Source organism: Biomphalaria glabrata, chromosome 18 (assembly GCF_947242115.1).
Source record: "Biomphalaria glabrata chromosome 18, xgBioGlab47.1, whole genome shotgun sequence".
In the NCBI taxonomy this organism is placed as follows: Eukaryota; Metazoa; Mollusca; class Gastropoda; family Planorbidae; genus Biomphalaria; species Biomphalaria glabrata.
In genome coordinates, this window is record NC_074728.1 from 6,504,416 (window position 1) to 6,523,023 (window position 18,608).

Genomic DNA, 18,608 nt, shown 5'->3' on the forward strand with positions numbered 1-18,608 from the left:
TGAATAAGCAAAGAAATAGACTGGATGTGGCGACTTGAGGAAACATTCGCCTTGCTTTGGCTAATTTAAAACTTGACAGTTCTAATATTGTCAGACTGCAGGAGGCACAGGGTTCCCATTATCTTAATTTCATTTTGTAGTGAATTCAGCAATAATAATGTTTATATTAAAAATAAAACTAAATTTACAATTAAACCTAAAAACAGTAGGCGCTAATATTCAATAATTTAAAAGGGGACTATCCTTAGGATTTGAACGAAAGTCATGACAATGTGATTAATTTTTGTGTGAAATCGCAGTAAATTATTTGACATAATTTTTGTATAATCATAATAATTGCAATGTCTTCGATTCCGAAGATTAAGACTGAGTGCAGTGTTTCACATAACTATGCAAACACAGTTGCGACCTGCCTGATCGTGCGGCTTGCGCGGTGGACTGTCGTTTGGATTTATCGATGGTCCCGGATTGTTGTCCGCTGACGGTCTTTTTAAGTTTTGTTTCCGTATTTTGCTCATGTCTTCAATAATGGCTTTTCTTTGAGTCTTTGTTGGTCTCGCAGCTTTTGTGAGAGCTTTTAAACTGTCTCTCTGATGCCATTCGCTGACAGGTACTTTCCTCTATGTCAGTGAGGGCGAAATGGCGCCTGGGCGGATGTTTATAACGTTTACGGGGGGCACCTCTGTAACGCCGTCCTCATCTAAGCTCGCCAAAGAAGATTGCGTTTGGTATGCGGTTGTCTCCCATGCGGGATAAGTGTTATTGACAGCATAACAATTAATAAATAGATGATATTTTGTTCAAATTTGCCCTCTCACGCTTCTTTATAAGTGTTTTATCTTAGAAGGGAGGGGGGGGGGGGGGCTGGCGGATTTGTTTTTAAAAGAAAAAATAGGAAAAGGGGGTGGTAACCCAAAAAAGGTTGAAGACCACTAGTCTAAGGGATCGTCAATTTTTTTTTCAATCTCCCTAAGGCGACTCTTCATTTCAAAAATAGATTTATTCAAGTGCAGTGCTCCGAATTTACTTAATAGGAAACCCTTTCTAAAGAACTTACCGTTTCGCAAAACTGCGTATTTGTTACGGTACGCAAGTATATATATATAATTCGAGAAAAAAATATTGTTTAGGTCCTTTTGTTATTGAAGTCACTAGGCTGTATCTCGCCTGTCCTCCCTTAAATCCGGCCCTAAATATTCGTACTTGTATTTTTAATTCACTCGAACAGGACACTCAAGAATGTTGGGTTTTTTATTAAGGTAAATTAATTTCAACTTACACATACAACGCTACAGTATCGACCCCTCTTCGACAATATACTGGTCGTGATACGGTAATGGCTCCACACGGAAGCTTAAATACATAATGAAATTTAATGAACGACTAGTAGACAGAGCATGCAAAATAAATGTCTACCCGGTCGATTAAAGAGATTTAGGTTTTCTTAGCGGAAGAGGATACATAGCATTGGGACACATGTAAAGAAATTAACTTAAAAAATAAAATGCATGCAAATGCAGTTTAAAACTACTTACAGTAACATTCACCCAGATATCCCTTTCTTTCTTTGCCTCCCCCCCCCTTTCCCCAACTGGTCCAGTTAAGTGATAAGTGATAGTATCATATCGTATCGAGAAAGCTAAAAGCATGAATAAATAGAGAAAAAATTAAAAGCAAAATGTATTTTATAAAAAATTAACGATATCCATTTTTTACAAAGATGAACTGCATCTTTATTGAAATAAATGCAGATATGATTTTATAGTTGCAATTAAATCACATTTGCAACATATTAAAACTTATATGGAAAAATAATTTAACGAGTGAGATTCTTCAAAACTTATGCATTTTAAATCCAATCGGATAGAATAAAAGATTCATACAAATTGCAATGCAATATTCCTGATGTGATATGTTAAAAGTCATCAAACCATTAGAGCGTAACTGAAAATTATCTTCTCGTTTACTATTTTGCGAACATAAAATGACCTTCTGATGAGGCAGCAGAGAAAACTGTTCAATTATTTAACTGTAAATTTATATTATCAACGAGTAGGAAACATTTTTTTGACACATATTGACAAATCATAACATATTTGAGACTATTTTTGTTATGTTTCAATGACGAAATGCACACATTTTTTCCCTACTCTTTTCCACTTTTAAATGAATCATTATATACATAAATCACACTTTATTTTTTTACTCTAAAATGTTTACTCCCAACTTAATATTTTCAAATAAATAAAATGAAATGAATTTCTATTACAACAATCAAGAAATATGATATGTAATATGTGTTGTTAAATATTTTTCAGGGTTAATGCTACAAACGTTTAATCAACAAAAGTTTAGTACAAACGCTATAATTTTTTTAAACCAATAAAGTTTATGAATGCTTTTAAATTAGCTCCAAATCTTTGTTCACTTCTAAATCACTCCCAGTTGCCACACGTAGGCAAGTGTAGCAACGATGATGATAGCCTTCAGTTCTTTGCATTTATCTATCGCCCCTGACATTGGTGTGGTAGACATCTTCTTTTCTGTGACACCATTATTGTTATCTTTTAGGCTTGTCTGAGTGGAAGTAGCTTTAACCTCCTCCTTAACTGCATTTTTCTCTATAGAAATTGAGAATGAAAAAAAAATTATCTATCTATCTATCTATCTATCTATCTATCTATCTATCTATCTATCTATCTATCTATCTATCTATCTATCTATCTATCTGTCTGTCTGTCTGTCTGTAACGAATTTCACTATCAAAGCTCTCTGTAAGCTGCACTTTATGACACCACCAACTCAAACAAATTGACAACTCAGGGCTCGAAAAAAAACGTAACAGTTTAATGTTCGATAAATCAAAGCCAATAATGTACAATTGGCAACACGTAACACTGACTATAAAAGTTTCACCGTTAACAGCCTTATTAAATCTGTACCACTTTATCTAACTCTACTGGCCTCTCTGCCTTGCCCCGGACTTGCACTGGGTCAACTGTTTCGGACTTCTTCTTCTTCTTCTTCGTTCTCATTTTTATGTTGGAGTTTTAGATGACTAGACCAATAGACCAATATATGAGATGAACTGCGCAGTGGTTTCCAAATCAGGGAGCTCTCCATATATTTTATTTCTATTGGGATGTTTTGGGGCCAGTGTCTTGTACGGACCTTATGGTAAAGAGGACAGTTTTGGAGGACATGGTCAGCATTCTATTGTAACACTCCACATGGGCAGATTTCACTGGTTCCAATTTTCAGCTTCCTGTACATATGTTGTCGCATTTTGTTGTGTCCGGTCCTGAGTCGAAAGATTAGACGCTGATCTAGTCGGGATAGCTTATAATAAGCATCATCTTTCTTGTTATTTCGATGAGAGTTGGCCATTTCTCATTTATGTATCGGACTGACTTCACAATGGGTTAGTTGTGTCTTCGTCTCGTACACAGCAGATGTCTTGATAGTACTCCGCACTGAACCGTCATAATGCGCAGTGCAGAACCATTCCGCTAAATTAAACTGAGTCAGGTCGTCTGTAGCAAACCGAATTGTAGTGAACCGTCTTGACTGTGACATCTTCGCTCTTGATATAGACAAAAAGTCACTCAATCATTCTGGTTGATCACATTACTACATCCAACCGTGACTGGCCTGAGTACTATTTACAACACAGATGTTTCTTGAAACTTCGCCAGTCATCGATTGTGCTGCGAAATCTAATCATCTAGAAAACCAATGAGTTTGTCATTAATAAATACTTAATGAAGTGGTTTAATAAAGGTATAATTTCCTGCCTGAAATGTTTCTGTAGAAATACCTTCTCCTTTAAGGGCTTTCTCGCGATAGTTTCTTAACCGATATCGTTTCTTTTAATTCATTTGAAACAAAAAGTGCTGAAAAGCTAGACAAAGCGTTTTGAGAGATGGCATTTTTAATCTGATTGAGCTCTGTGTGGTGCTCTGGCCCAGTTTTTCTCAAACTGTTGTCTGCGTACCCCTGTAACTCTGAGAAACAACCGCAAAAAAAAATAGTATGCAGTTAAAATAACTGTCACAATCCGAGCGGATAATTCGAATACAAATTATTTCGCTCATCACTATAGTTTTTATTACGTAATATTCTATATTGAACCCTATTGCGCGAGGAAATGGTTAAATTTGTGTCTTAGTAAGGTACACGTGGGACCGGGCTCAAGAATTTGTTGATGGAACACCACATTAAAAAAAAATACAAAATTTAGTTTGCGACGAAAAATCGAGTAGTCCTGTAGGTATCTTTATATTTACCATGAGACATTTCAAAATTTTTTATTTTGTTTTTTAATTATTAAAACTACTACATCTGCTTCAGTTATGACTTCCTGTTAGTAATAATGTCTAAAGCTCAATAATTGTAGACATTCTTAACAGGATTAATAGACTATAAAGATGTTTTCAATTAACTAGCTATAATTATACAAATTTACATTAGGAAAAAAATAGTATGTCTAAAAATCAATTATTTAGTTTTATGTTCATCAATTAAAATTACATAAATCTAACATTTATTTTCTAAAATTTTATTACTTGGCATTTATATTTGCACATTGAGAAACCAGTCAATCTGTTTTTAAAGTTTTACTGTTACTCGCTCACATGACAGCAAATAGAGCCAAACTGCTCTGTGTCGTATAATTTCTTTATGATATTTTCCTTATATCATATTCGAGAATGACCACTCTGCTGAACAACTGTCACAGGCTAATGAGAAATAGAATGCATGCTGTGACAATGTTTGGAAAACATAAAATGTAATTGTCTATGTAGTATAGATTATAGACCCCACTGTGGACTGCATTTAGTTTAAAGAGTGATATTAGTCTGCGTGAGACAATTATCATTTTAAAAATACTTTGCGCAGTATATAGTATTTTTATGTTAGGCTTGCCCTGGGTGGCAAAATACAACAATCTCTTACTCACACTAGGATGCCACAAAATTCACGTATAACTACATGGCACAGTCCGAACGGAGAGCACCACAACCAGATCGACTATATCATGGTGCAACAGCGTTTAAAGACAAGCATCCATACGGCAAAAACAAGAAGTTTTCCTGGATCTGACATTGGAAGCGACCATGACCTTGTTATGAAGACCCTTAAAGTACACCTAAAAAGATAACAAAACAAGGACCTACCAGGAGAAAAATTTGACCTGGACAAGCTGAAAGATCCCCAAGTAGCTGCCATATGTGACAAGTCAAAAACTCACTGTCAGAGTCACTCAAATGTATCACAGCATTAATTATTATTTATCATTATTTATTTATTTTATTTTAATTATTTCCCCATCCTACCTCCAATTTCTTCACCCGCCCCACCTTTTCCTCTCTACCAGGCTAGACTTAGTCCACCACCTTGGAGAAAACTAGGCCAGTCCTTTCATTTATCTGCCCTTGATCGGGGAAAGATAATCTCTTCAGTGTTATCCGCGGATGTCCGCCACAGTTGACACCCCCCCCTTGGGTGGAATGTAGGTTACTCTTCCCCCCCCCTTCTTCTCCCACGTCTCTCTTTGATCTAAGAGATTACTCGGGTCAACACACCGCGTGATACTCCAAGGTGCGACTCTTGTCGGAATTCACCCACGTGTAAGACAATTCCTAGCCTAGAACATTTCCTGTTTCCGCCCTCCTTTTCCAGGCCTATATAAAGTAGATCCAAATCAAATCAGACCCTCTTATTTCTTATTGTCGTTGAGCAATCTAGTCTGGACTACTTCATACATTTTTACTCCTAGAGGAATACCTGGTAGTAAGCCGAACTTAATCACAAGTTCCATCTTAATTACTCTGTGTATATTTCCATTGGATTTTATCATGTGTATTTTGCTTAGTTCATTTATATTTAATTAGTGCATTGTGTATTTCTCACTGGCGTAAGTAGAAAACATAAACATGTCCTATGTATTTATTTATGGATTGCATTAATCTATTAATGCTACGTTGCTCAATTGATCGTTGATGCAACCATGCATATATTTGTACATCTTCTTTTATTTCCTTTATCTCGGTTGGTCGCCTTGATAATTTTACTAGCGCACTAATACTGCGTCTAGAAAAGGAATATGAATTATCTCCCCTATATTGAATTGTCTCTCCTGTAGTCATTTCATTCCAACGAGAGTTGCGCCGCTTGAACGGACACCCTCTCCATTCAAGCGCGCTCCATTGTTCTCGACCGACGGTCATATGTAAACAAATCGTCTTGGTCGCTGACCACCGCCCAATTCAACCCCCCCCTTTTCTTTCTCTATCCACCTGTGTTGTTTATTTGAGATTGTTATTTCCCCTTTTATGTACATTTCTATATTGCTACTATCTGCCATCTATTTTCCAAATCCCATTTGTCATCATCTCCCCTTTGTGCTCTAAAGCAATTTTACCAATCTGACGAATGCACCTCAGTTGAGGGCATCGATAAGATGTATGAGAGACATGTCCTAACTTGTCTTTATTTATCCGCAGCCTCCCTCAGGTGTCTGCCTATTTATTGGATCAACGATCTATTTACCTGCATATTTATGTGCTTAGTGCTATTCAGCTCTGCACTTGCCTACTGGGATCTACGCAACTCTACCACTTGGCGCTATCGGCATTGCCCGCCTATTCGACAGCCCACCTGTCAAGCTATTAGGTGCGACGTCCCTATAGATTCAGATCTGTGTGAGACGTCATAGCTACGCCAACCCTCTGCAACTCACTGGACATATCCTGTCAACTATTCTACCCACGGCAGATCAGCTCTGCCAGCAGTAACTTTGTGCCCACGGTAGCCGGCCACCCGCCCTACTGTGCCCACTACAGATACTAGAGCTTGGGATTGAGACTCCACAAAAACTATATCACCGGCGTCCCTCTATCCGCTAGAGCGCCACCCCCAGCTGCAGAACCTCAAGCCAGGACACAGCCAGCTGCGACATCAACAGGAAAACCAGCTAAGTCAGAGGACAAAGTGACATACTCTCTTATTAGGTGCAAGAGTGATGATTAAATCCACTATTATTTAGAGATAGGTGCAAACCCTCCCCCTTTTTATTCTTATATGTATATTTATGTAAATAAATATTCTTCATTTTTAACTTTTGTATCTATCTTTCATTGCTTGTCTCGTTGCGTGCCTGCTCCCGATTCATATGCTGATAGGTTGGTGTGTGATAGCTTTAAAAATAATCATCCCCTAGACATTAAACGCGCCAAACACACGTCACATTTCCCCACCTGTCACACCATATTCGAGGCACAAGTAGGAGGACGCTTGGCAGCCCTCAACATCTTGGACTCCAATGACCAGGATATCGATACGCAAGTCAATATGCTAAACACAGAAGTCAAAGACACAGCCCTGGAAATATTAGGGAAGCTCCGCCCGCCCAAAAAAAACTGAGTAACAGAGGATATACTCCAACTATGTGCCAAGCGACGGGAGCTTAAAGGGGAAAAGTTGTCGAACCCAAATATGTCCACGAATATAAAAGCGTCAACAGACGAATTAGAAAGGGAATGAAAGAAGCAAAGAAAAAGTGGATAGAGAAGAAGTGTCAAGAAATTGAACAGGGACTTAACAGGAACGACAGTAAAAAAGCGTACCAACTATTGAAGGACCTTACTACCTCAAAGCATGGAAGAACCAACACAATACAAGATAAAACAATAGATGCTAAGCTGAAGAAAAAGATGTATTAAAAAGATGGACGGAATACTGTTCAAAGTAATATAACTTTGAAATCTCAGGAGATACAGAGATACTAAGTGTCCCAGCAATATTCAACATTGACGACTATCCAATTCTTCGCTCGGAAGTAACAGCAGCAGTAAAAGCATTGAAAAGGGGAAAATCGGCCAAAGTTGACAACATTCCTGGTGAACTTCTATAGGTGGGATAAATGAAATAAATACGATTTGCAACAAGATCTGGCAATCAGGAGAATGGACCAAACCCTGTACCCAATCACTCATCATCACCCTTCAAAAGAAAGGCAATTTACAACTCTGTCAAAACTATCGCACCATCAGCCTCATAAGCCATCCAAGCAAAATACTGTTAAAAACTATATAAAATCGGATAAAACCGATAGCAGACAACATCATATTAGAAGAACAAGCGGGTTTTAGACAAGGTCTCAGTACAACAGGACAAATCCTAAACTTCAGAATACTCTGCGAAAAAATCTCCAACACCAAAATAATCTTTTTCATGTCTTTATTGATTTCAGGAAAGCTTTTGATCGAGTATGGCAATGGGCACTCTGGGCGACAATGGAAAAGTACCACATCAATAAAAACATAATCAAAGTTATCCAGAACCTCTACATGGATGCCAACAGTGCGGTGTACTTCAACAATAATATTGGGAACTGGTTTAAAACCACAGTTTTAGTTAGACAAGGCTGACTACTTTCACCAACACCTTCAATATCTTCTTTGAGAGGATAATGGAAGATGCTCTTGAGGGCTATGACGGCTACTGTTAGCATTGGAGGAAGAAGCATCAATAACTTGGGCTTCGCAGATGACATTGGTGGCCTAGCAGGGACAGAAGAAGAACTTGATGACCTAGTGATGCGTATCTTCAAGACATATGGCATATGGCATGCAAATAAACGCCGAAAAACAAACAAATTATGACCAATAGCCAACAGGACTTTAAAAGAGGCATCAGTATTGAAGGTGAAAAGCTGACTAGTGATAACAGCTTCAAATACCTCGGAGCTATTGTCTTAGGTGAGGGAACAAAACCCGAACTACTGGCCCGAATAGCACAGTCCACAGCAGCCCTTTCAAAACTGAAAATAATTTGAAAAGACAAGGGCTTGGCCCTTGGCACCAAAATAAGACTTATGCGCTCCCTGGTCATGGCCACATTTTTATATGCTTGCGTGTTTTGGACGCTGACTGCAGAGCTAGAGAGGATGATCCTAGCAATGGAAGTGAGATGCTACAGAAGGATCCTAAACATCACTTTTAAAGACCGCATCACAAACCAAAAGATTAGAGACAGAGTTACTGCAGCGATCGGACCCCATGATGACCTGCTAACTATTTTTAAGAAACGCAAGCTTAAAATATATGGCCATATTACAAGATCCAGGGGCTCACAAAGACCTTCCTTCAGGAAACAGTACCAGGAAAGAGAAGAAGAGGCAGATAGAGAAAACAATGGGAGGACAACATAAAAGAATGGACGGGCCTACCATTGATAGAGGTTATAAACAAGGCAAAAGACAAGGAGGAATAGAGAAAGACGGTCGACCAATCTTGCTTGGTTCCCCAACGGTCCAACAGACTAAGGAATAGGTACAGTTAAAGGTAAAGGTAAAATATTTTACCCATTCATGTATTTTATGGATTAATGTAAAAAAATAACCTTTCATGAATCTAAATGCTGTCTAAGGACTTAGTTCACCGTGCTCTAATCACAAAGAGCGCATGTGAAATTTATTATGTTTCATACCCAATGTATTCATTATTATTTATACATTTATATTATGCCTCACACCTTAGTGAACATAATGGTTCTTTGGATGAACACGGTTTTGGTTAGTCAGATATATTCTTTGTCATTGTAACTCGATCCCTAGTATTTCATTTTGGCCTTTTCCTTTATTTTAGTGTAGGCTATACTATACTCATTTCCCATTTTACTATAACTGATTGCATAATGAGGTAATCACATCAATGAATGCATCTAAATTAGCATCATCCAACATTGTATGAAAACAGATTTTCCTTGTATTTTGTTTATTATTCAGTTATGTGTGCTTTAAGATTTCACGCCTAATTGTTTTAAATTCTTTATTGGGAAAGATACTAATGCCTGCACCTGAATGATTGCAAGGTGTATGAGAATCCCTACTCAATGGTTATAGGAGGTTTCTAATTGTTTATCATATCTCCAGCTATGACTGGTTGCTAATAACGCATTATCAGCTTAGACCCACAGTTGACTACATCTGCCAGATCTCTAAACAACGCTGTGACCGGAACCGACCACACCTAATACCCTTCCTTTTCTTACACACCTGTAAGCGCTAATACATTACCTATATATACTGCCCAGTGCCCATAGAATATTGTTCAAGTGTCCACAGTGCCTACTGCCCAGTAACATCTGCCCATTATCCAACCCAAGCTGTCCACTGCCCAATAGCTACTGTCTACTGGCGACTGCTTAGAGAAACCTTCGCTACATAAAATGAACTGGTGTGAGTTAGCACGGCCATCTGCAAGCTTGAGATCACAGCTGAGAGATCACCCTAAGATTACCACTACCAATTTAGTTTGCAGCACAAACCCTCTCTACTGCTAAACAGGCAGAGGCCTAATGATAGCGTCAGCTTGCCCCCATCATATAGGACATTCCGAGCCAACGTCCTTAGACTGAGCCAGATGACTCACCCTTCTGAGTCCTACGACCACTAGAAGACCCAAGCTGCTAGCAGCTAAGAAAATAAGTAGACCAGCACTGGGAACACTTAATCATTCACTTAATCTATAATGAGAAATTATTTTATACATTAATGTGTTTATTTCATTTCTCGGTTATATTTTTTTTCATCAGTTATATTTTGTAAACCTATATTTATTAAAGAATTCTAATTTGTTAATTTAATATACTGTTGGTTGCGGTGTGCCTTTCAATATATCATTTATATGTGAGCCGGACAAATAAATTAAATTTCCCCTAGACCTTAACAAACGAGCCAATAAACTATATATATATATATATATATATATATATATATATATATATATATATATATATATATATATATATATATATATATATATATATATATATATATATATATATATATATATATATATATATATATATATATAATTCTCTTCATGGCTCAAGAGTTTGGACAAGAAGAAGTAAGAAGAAGTAAAGGAAAGATCACTCTCTTATTTCTGCGGATAGTCACCCCACGAAAAAATAAGGGGGGCAGAAGAACAAGTATTCACATGTCACTACGGATGGCTGCCTTGTCGTGCGATTTGCACGCTGGACTGTAGTTCGGATAATTCAAACCCTGCCCGCTCCCACCCCCCTTCGTCCTTTAACTCTTAATGGACATCCGAAACATGTAAAACATTTTACAAACACTAAATAGCAGAGCCGGACTTAAACATTGAGACCAAGAAGTCATGGAAAGAGAACAACTAATCTAATATGTAAATTCACCAGTCACTAAATAGCAGGGCCCTATGCTAAACGGATTCCGCGGAGCCAAGTTTGGGTAGGGAAGCAGATAATAAGTGAAATTTAAAAGTTTGTATTTTTTAACAAAATTCGATTATGCATTTTATTCATTTTTTACTACGTACAGAATTACTTTACGAGCATTGCGTGTAGCGAAGTCATAAAGTATATCATAATAATTCTGTTTCCTACACAGATCACGCTCAATAGCATGAATTACCAAATGTGTCAATCTATCTTTGAGAATTGTTGACCTCAAGTAATTCTTCATTTGTTTGAGGCGCGAGAAGCCTCTTTCACCAAATGTGCCGTTTTTATTTATCACGCCTAGGATTGGCGTTTTCCATATTGAATGACACCTCAAAATGACAATTTTTGTCTATATATTTCCGTATATTTTAAGAAATTTTCGTATAATTTGCAATTTCGAGAGATTTCCATGGGCTCGTGGTAAATCGGCAGGAGAGCGCGGAAATCTGTTTTAAGTTATAAAATGGTTTAATTTATTAATTTATACACCTTGAATTAGCGCGGGTCCTATGAAAATGTGGGTTCTATGAAAGTGCGGGGCCCACTGCGGTCGCATAGGTTGCAGTGGCCTAAAGCCGGTACTTCAAAATAGCGGCGTATGTTCCAAAAAGAAACTGGTACACAAATTCATAGACTTCAAAGAAGCTTTTGATCGGGTTTGGCATAATGGAAAGCGGCAACTTACTTAAGTTCAACCTAGATAATAACATTATTGGCGTTTTCTAGGCCCTATATCAAAATCCGAATAGCTCAATACTTCTTAACAACCAAATCGGATAAATCTTTATGATGGACCAATGGACCAGGAATATTCAAGCCATAGTCTTGTTTTGATCGTTTAAAGTAATACAATTTTAAACTCATTTGGAGTAATTTTTCACATAAAAGCAAACAGGACAACACGTCGTCTTAAAACTCTTCTAACTCTTCTGAAATAAGTAGAGTAGCGTTAACTTATCACCTAAAAATAGAATAAAAACCCCCAGACACCTGATGTATTAGCTCAAGGGTATCACCCCTTACCCATCATCTTTCTTCAAATATGTTCCAAGAGAAACTATTGCTAGTTTGTTCTTTTTTTTAAACCAATACAGTGAGCTGATTACCTACTTTTATTGATTTTTACTCAAAGGTAAAAAGATGGTCAATTCTATTATAACATCCATCTGTTTATGATATTTATTCAATTGTTATTGCAAATTTTACAATGGTATTTTACTAGAATTAGAAACAGACTTAGCATCACCTGAACAGATTTCATTTGTTATACTGTGAGACAGAAATGGTATAACTTTGTGCTGTGTCATCTTATACTTAAACCACCATCTAGATGTGCCTAGGCATATTTGGGCATATATCTAAAGATTTTTTTTTTTAAACTTTTACGATGTGTCTGCTTTTGCCAAGATCTAATTTTACCATCTTGGTTTTCAATACGACAATAGTTTCACCCCCTGCGGACAGCAGCTCTCGCAACTCCTACTGACGCCACTGCTCTCAAATACGTACCACTCTCTAACAATTTCGTTTAATATATTGGAGTAGACGCGCTAGGAAATAAAACAAAAATTGAGACCTCACAACTAAACAGGTTTCCCATGTGAAAGCATAGTGCACTATTACCCACTAGTAGACCTACTGATCCGAATCGCTCTATTTACTTTACATATCTAGACTAGATCTTGAATATATATCTAGAATCTATATCTGAACTAGATTTAAATTTCTAGTTTAGTTCTAGATATAGTCTATATCTACTCTCTACATCTAAAACTAGAATCTAGACTAGATGAGTTTTGAGTTTTTGGCACATCGGCACACTTTAGGCCATGTCGTGCCCGTAATCCCTGAAAGGATACGTGCCCTTCATACCATAATATCTAGAATCTATACTACTTCTAGAATCTAGACTAAATCTAGAATCTAGACTAGATCTAGATTTCAGTGACATAGCAAGGGATTTAGGGTCCCAGTGGGGGAGGGGGGGGCTTAGCCTCTTTAACAGCCCCTGCATTTTGACATTCTACATTATGACATGAGATAATGGCGTAATATTTAATATTTAATGTAAAAAATATCGAAAAATTAATTTGGTTCCCCGTAGATAGGTTCAGTTAAGGTTATAGATTTCCCGCATGCCTTTTATGAACCATGTGACCCGGGAAAGGATTTTATCCCGTGGTCAGGATGAGCTCTTTACCGACATCTTTGTCTTAGTCCCCATACGACAAGATGATCATTTAATCACTTCCGTCTGGTTACAGGACACGGTCCCTTTAGCCAACGACATGAGTTCTCCCTCTAATGCGAGGGCGGAGGCCGAGCCAATTGGGGGGGGGGGGAGGCCCTTGTGACGATACGAAACTTGCATGCAAAAGTTTATTTGAAATTTTCCCAGCAAATCGTGGGAAACTTTTTATTTTTAACTTAAAACAATTATTTTCCTGTCTACCCATAACTAAAATCTTATAGAATTTATCTCCCCTCGCATTGTTTATCACGGGACGAATCTCGACATAAAACATTTAACTAGCTTCTCTAGGGCTAACTTTTAATTTTTGACCGCTGGACAGGTGACCAGCACACAATGGTCGCGGCACCAGCGCTACACGCAGCGGCCTAATAACTTTTCACACCTATTTCTCCCCCCCCCCCCCCGCAGGATACGCATCGCTCTAAGAACAGCATTGCACTCGGGCTGGACAGATACATATTCGCTTAAGACTTTACTCTCACGGTAGGCAACGAATATTGACCATAAATCTGACCTGACACCTGACGCCTGACATCTAGGGTACATCGATACATGTGAGAAAATCACCTAGATGTCTCCCCCCCCCCCCTGGTTAAACAAAATGCCCCAACTATATATAGAGAGAGACCAAAGCATTCTAAGTTAGGCCCGCTAGGATTCATACAGTCTCCCCTGTTAGGAGGTTTATTTGTGAGGTTCGTTAGGGACAAACGGGTGAGTGTAAACATTTTTCTATACTTATTTTATCTTATAGGAATGTGTGAGTACACATTAGTACTCCCCGTCATTACATTATGACCTTATTATTATTGATATTCTGTTAAAGTCGAATGGACAGGTCTCCAGTTACTCGTCTTCCTCAATCAGAGCTTGCATATGGCGTGCCTTCAAAACATCCCTTTTCCTCTCGTATCTTTATCATCAAAGTTCTTCTTTAAGCTCCGTCAATTCAAACTTATCAAGCAGTTTTACATATGTCATAAAAATCTTAACTCCTATCTGTTGAGATGCTTATAATTCCACATTGACATCAATGTAAGATAGATAAATAAAAAGATAGAAAGACAGAAAGTAGATAGATAGATAGATAGATAGATAGATAGATAGATAGATAGATAGATAGATAGATAGATAGATAGATAGATAGATAGATAGATAGATAAATTTATTTAAATCGTGGCTTTCGTTTGCAAAACTAATGTAAGAACACAGCAATAGCTCAAAAGAATCAAAATGGATTTTTATTTATTGGTATAACTTAGCCGAATAAGAAGAATTGTTATGTTACTTACGTATTACTGTTAAACTTCCATTGATTTTGTAATACATATCTGTTAAATCAACTGTTGACTGAGTTTCTAAATGGCAACGGTATAATCCGCTGTCTTCAAACCGGACAGCCTTTACAAAAGCTTTGATATTTGCCATGTGGACGTTATTACAGTTATTTTCTGAATAGTTTAAACTTGCAGATATATTCCACCATTCCACCCAGAGATTGTTTATATACTGAAAAATAAAATGATTGAAAATTATTATTATTTAAATGGACATATCTCCATAAATCACATTAAAAGTAAATTGATCATGCTATAAATTATTTTTTGAATGTTTTTACCAGCTTCCGTATAGGGAAAAGCCGCTATAAATTATTTTTTTTTGTTGTTTTTTTTTAAATCCATTTGAAATACTCGGATTAAAAAAAAACTAGAAGAGAAATTAAAAGTTATATTTAACCATGCGTTGTGGCTTGCAATGTTTAGATACAACGGCTACCTTTTTGTTTTCTAAAAGCATACCGTTTTATTTTTAAATTATTTACGCAAAAGCGATTTCTTTTTCATAAATACACCACTGCAACCACAATAGATAAATATAAGTAAGAATATGCTAACAATAGTATTTGTATTTTAAGTGTCCCTTATTCAAATATTGTATAAACCTGGTGATGACAAAGATGGGGTTAGTGGTGTTTATGTAGACAGATGATACAAATCGACCCAGGTCTGCGCTTGACGAGCGGTCAACCGTGACGAGCCGATACTGCGAACTGCGTTGACTGGCGAAGTTTGAAGAAACATCTAAAGTGAATACTACTAAGGCCAGGCATTAGAGATGTGGTCGTCTGATTAACCAGAAGGGTCGAGCGATGTTCCGTCCGGTTCTAGAAGGCCATGAGGGACCCTATTTACAGTGAGCCTGGTAATATCTTCTCGATCTACAAAGCAGCCCGCTAAGATAGAGTTGGATAAGGTGCAACGAAGCCAGTAGAATTCTTGCTACAATACAGATTTGATACGGCGGTTCAGAACATTTTAGTCACTGTTACGTGTTGCCAATTTTACAGTATTGGCTGTAATTTATTGAACATTTAACTTTCACGTTAATTTGGAGACCTGATTTGTCAAGTTCTTGAAAATAAAAAAAAAAAATCTATATAAGTAGAACATATTTTTAAAACAACAATTAATAAGTAGTTTTTCATATTATCACGTGAACTGCAGGGCGTTACACCATCTATATGACACCTAACTAAGGATTTTTTTTTTACGAAATGTTTTTTTTTTAATGAGGCTTTGAATAAGAGATTGACCCTGTACAAAACTATTAGATCAATAAGATAATCCTTATATGAAATCCACTCTTTAGTGGACGAGGTGTTATGGGAGAGTCAATGTGTCTTCAGAGCCTGTAGAGTAACATCTGACATGATATTTGTTCTGCGACAATTACAAGACAAATGCAAAAAGCACAACATAAGCCTATACGCTGCCTTTGTGGACCTCACCAAGGCAGTCTACACGGTCAGCCGAGATGGTTTATGGAAGATTTTGGCCAGGCTGGGATGCCCGCCTATCTTATTTGCCATTCTCAAGCAAATTCATATTGGACAAAAAGGCCAGATCAGAAACAATGGTGACCTGTTTGATCACTTCTCAATAGAAAATGGCGTGAAGAAGAACTCTGTACTTGCTCCTATTATATTCAATATCTTCTTTGGCGTAATGATGAGGTAGCGATTGCACGAAGGCATCTACATCAGATTACGTTCGGACGGCAATGTGTTCAATCTTCGACGTCTACAAACACATGCAAAAACAAAGGAGATGGTCATAATAAAGAGAAGTTGATAACCGTCTGGCCAGAGCCAGTAGCGCTTTTGGACGTCTTCAGGCGAGAGTTTTGCGGAACAAATAGCTCTTCCTGCCTACAAAAATCATTGTCTACCAGGCGGTGGTTCTTTCAACCCTTCTATATGGATCTGAGACATAGACACTATACAGAAAGCAACTAAGACAACTTGAGCGCTTTTACCAAAGATGCTTACGCTCTATCATGGACATAGGGTGGCAAGACGGCACTACAAACAGCGATCTCCTTGCGAACGCTGGTATGGACAGTATAGAGGGACTTCTTATTGTCCGACAGTTACACTGGGCAGGACAGGTATCTCGTATAGGAGACGAACATATTCCGAAGACAGTCTTTTTAGGTGATCTAAAAGGTGGTCGACGTAACACAGGCGCACCACGGAAACTCATTAAAGATAAGCTTAGGCGCCTACTTGCCCTAACTGGCATAGAACAGAGCACGTGGTTATTGCGGCATCAAAACAAGAGAGCTGGAGGTCACTCAAAAAGTCCGCGGTGTACACATTTGAGACCAAAAGAAAATCCGCTGCCGAGGACAGAGGCAGACGGTGAAAAGAAAATCTGAATCGACCACTTGCGGACAATGATTATGCTTGCTCTGTTTGTGGCAAAATATGTAGGTCACAGTTGGGGCTGTGCATCCACGGGAAATACTGCATTCCTTACAAATCTTCGGACTTGCAGACAAGCCTTATATGAAATCAGTTAGGTCAGGGTCACATCTAGCTTCACTTTCACCTATCCCTTGGTCTGCTGGACCTTTGGGGCACCACACAAGATCTGTAAACCTTCTTTCACCATTCTTCTCTGCATTTACCTTTAATAGAATTTCATTCTGATATTCTTTCTGAAAATATTGAAAATTGCCTTTTACCTACTTGGGTGGACCACTTAGGGGGCTGATTTTTAGTTTGTGTTTCCACACAAACTGTTATTGTAGCCTTGTTTATTTATTTTGGATAGAACTCGCGATTTAAAAACAGATGATACCAAATTTACGCCAATAACTCAAATATTAAGAGACATACACGTTTTTTAAACTATTTGTAATACATAATTCTTGCCTTTAAAAGCAATTTTTATGACGAACATTTAAAGAGAAATAATAATGCTCTCAGAAATGAAACGCGCAAAAAACAACACAAATTTACCCACAAAGTAGTCAAGTTATGTATTGCTTTTATATTTGCTCATACGGAATGATGCATTTTATCATTTTTAGCGTGGTTAAAAAAGGGAGGTAAAAAATAAATTTGCATTTCATTGTACTCTTAACAAAAAAAATGCAGTACCATATAGACATGTAACTAATTATGTTAACAAACTGTAGTTTCTGCAAAAAAAATTGGACAGTTCCCCACTCGAAAGGGTTGGGGAGGGGCGGAATTGTTGCTATCGGCCTCCTCCACCCCGCTAAATTATCTTATTATTTATAAAAATATTTAACAAGCTCTTTTGTACAAACAAAATAAAATAAAGCTTGAGATTCTACAAAGCAATAGGATACAAAGTACTATACAATTCATTAAAGACAATGTAGGCCTATGTACTTTAATGGACCTCATTCACCAATCGTAAACAAACAACATTTAGTCACGTGATCATATTGATAAAACAACGAAAAAATCTGTCACGTGACAGCCATCGTGTATTAAAAATTAGATCGTAAATTATATATAAGAGATAGAGCACTACGTGACTAAATGTTGTTTGTTTACGATTGGTGAATGAAGTCCATTGGACTAGTTTATTGCTAGATGCTGTAGTTTAATTATTTTTTTTAGTTAAACTATAAAGTTCATTTTAAATTTGAAAAAGTATTTAACATGTGGTAGCGGTTTTCTGGCCATGTGATATCAATAATAACTTTGATTATAACAAAAACGATGCAGCTAACAACTAATTCGTAAGTCTGCATTTGAAGATGG

General features: G+C 37.4%; 1 protein-coding gene across 1 annotated transcript in view; it reads right to left on the reverse strand.

Moving 5' to 3' along the window:
- Positions 1–1,238: 1,238 nt before the first annotated feature.
- LOC129923977 (uncharacterized) overlaps positions 1,239–18,608 on the reverse strand; it is a 49,866-nt gene continuing 32,496 nt past the window's right edge. Inside the window, exons 4-5 of the mRNA XM_056017427.1 lie at positions 14,821–15,037; positions 1,239–2,621 (exon numbers count right to left, since the gene is read on the reverse strand). Coding sequence (XP_055873402.1) covers positions 2,431–2,621; positions 14,821–15,037 — 408 coding nt within the window. The 3' untranslated portion in view covers positions 1,239–2,430. The remainder of the gene's footprint in view (positions 2,622–14,820; positions 15,038–18,608) is intronic.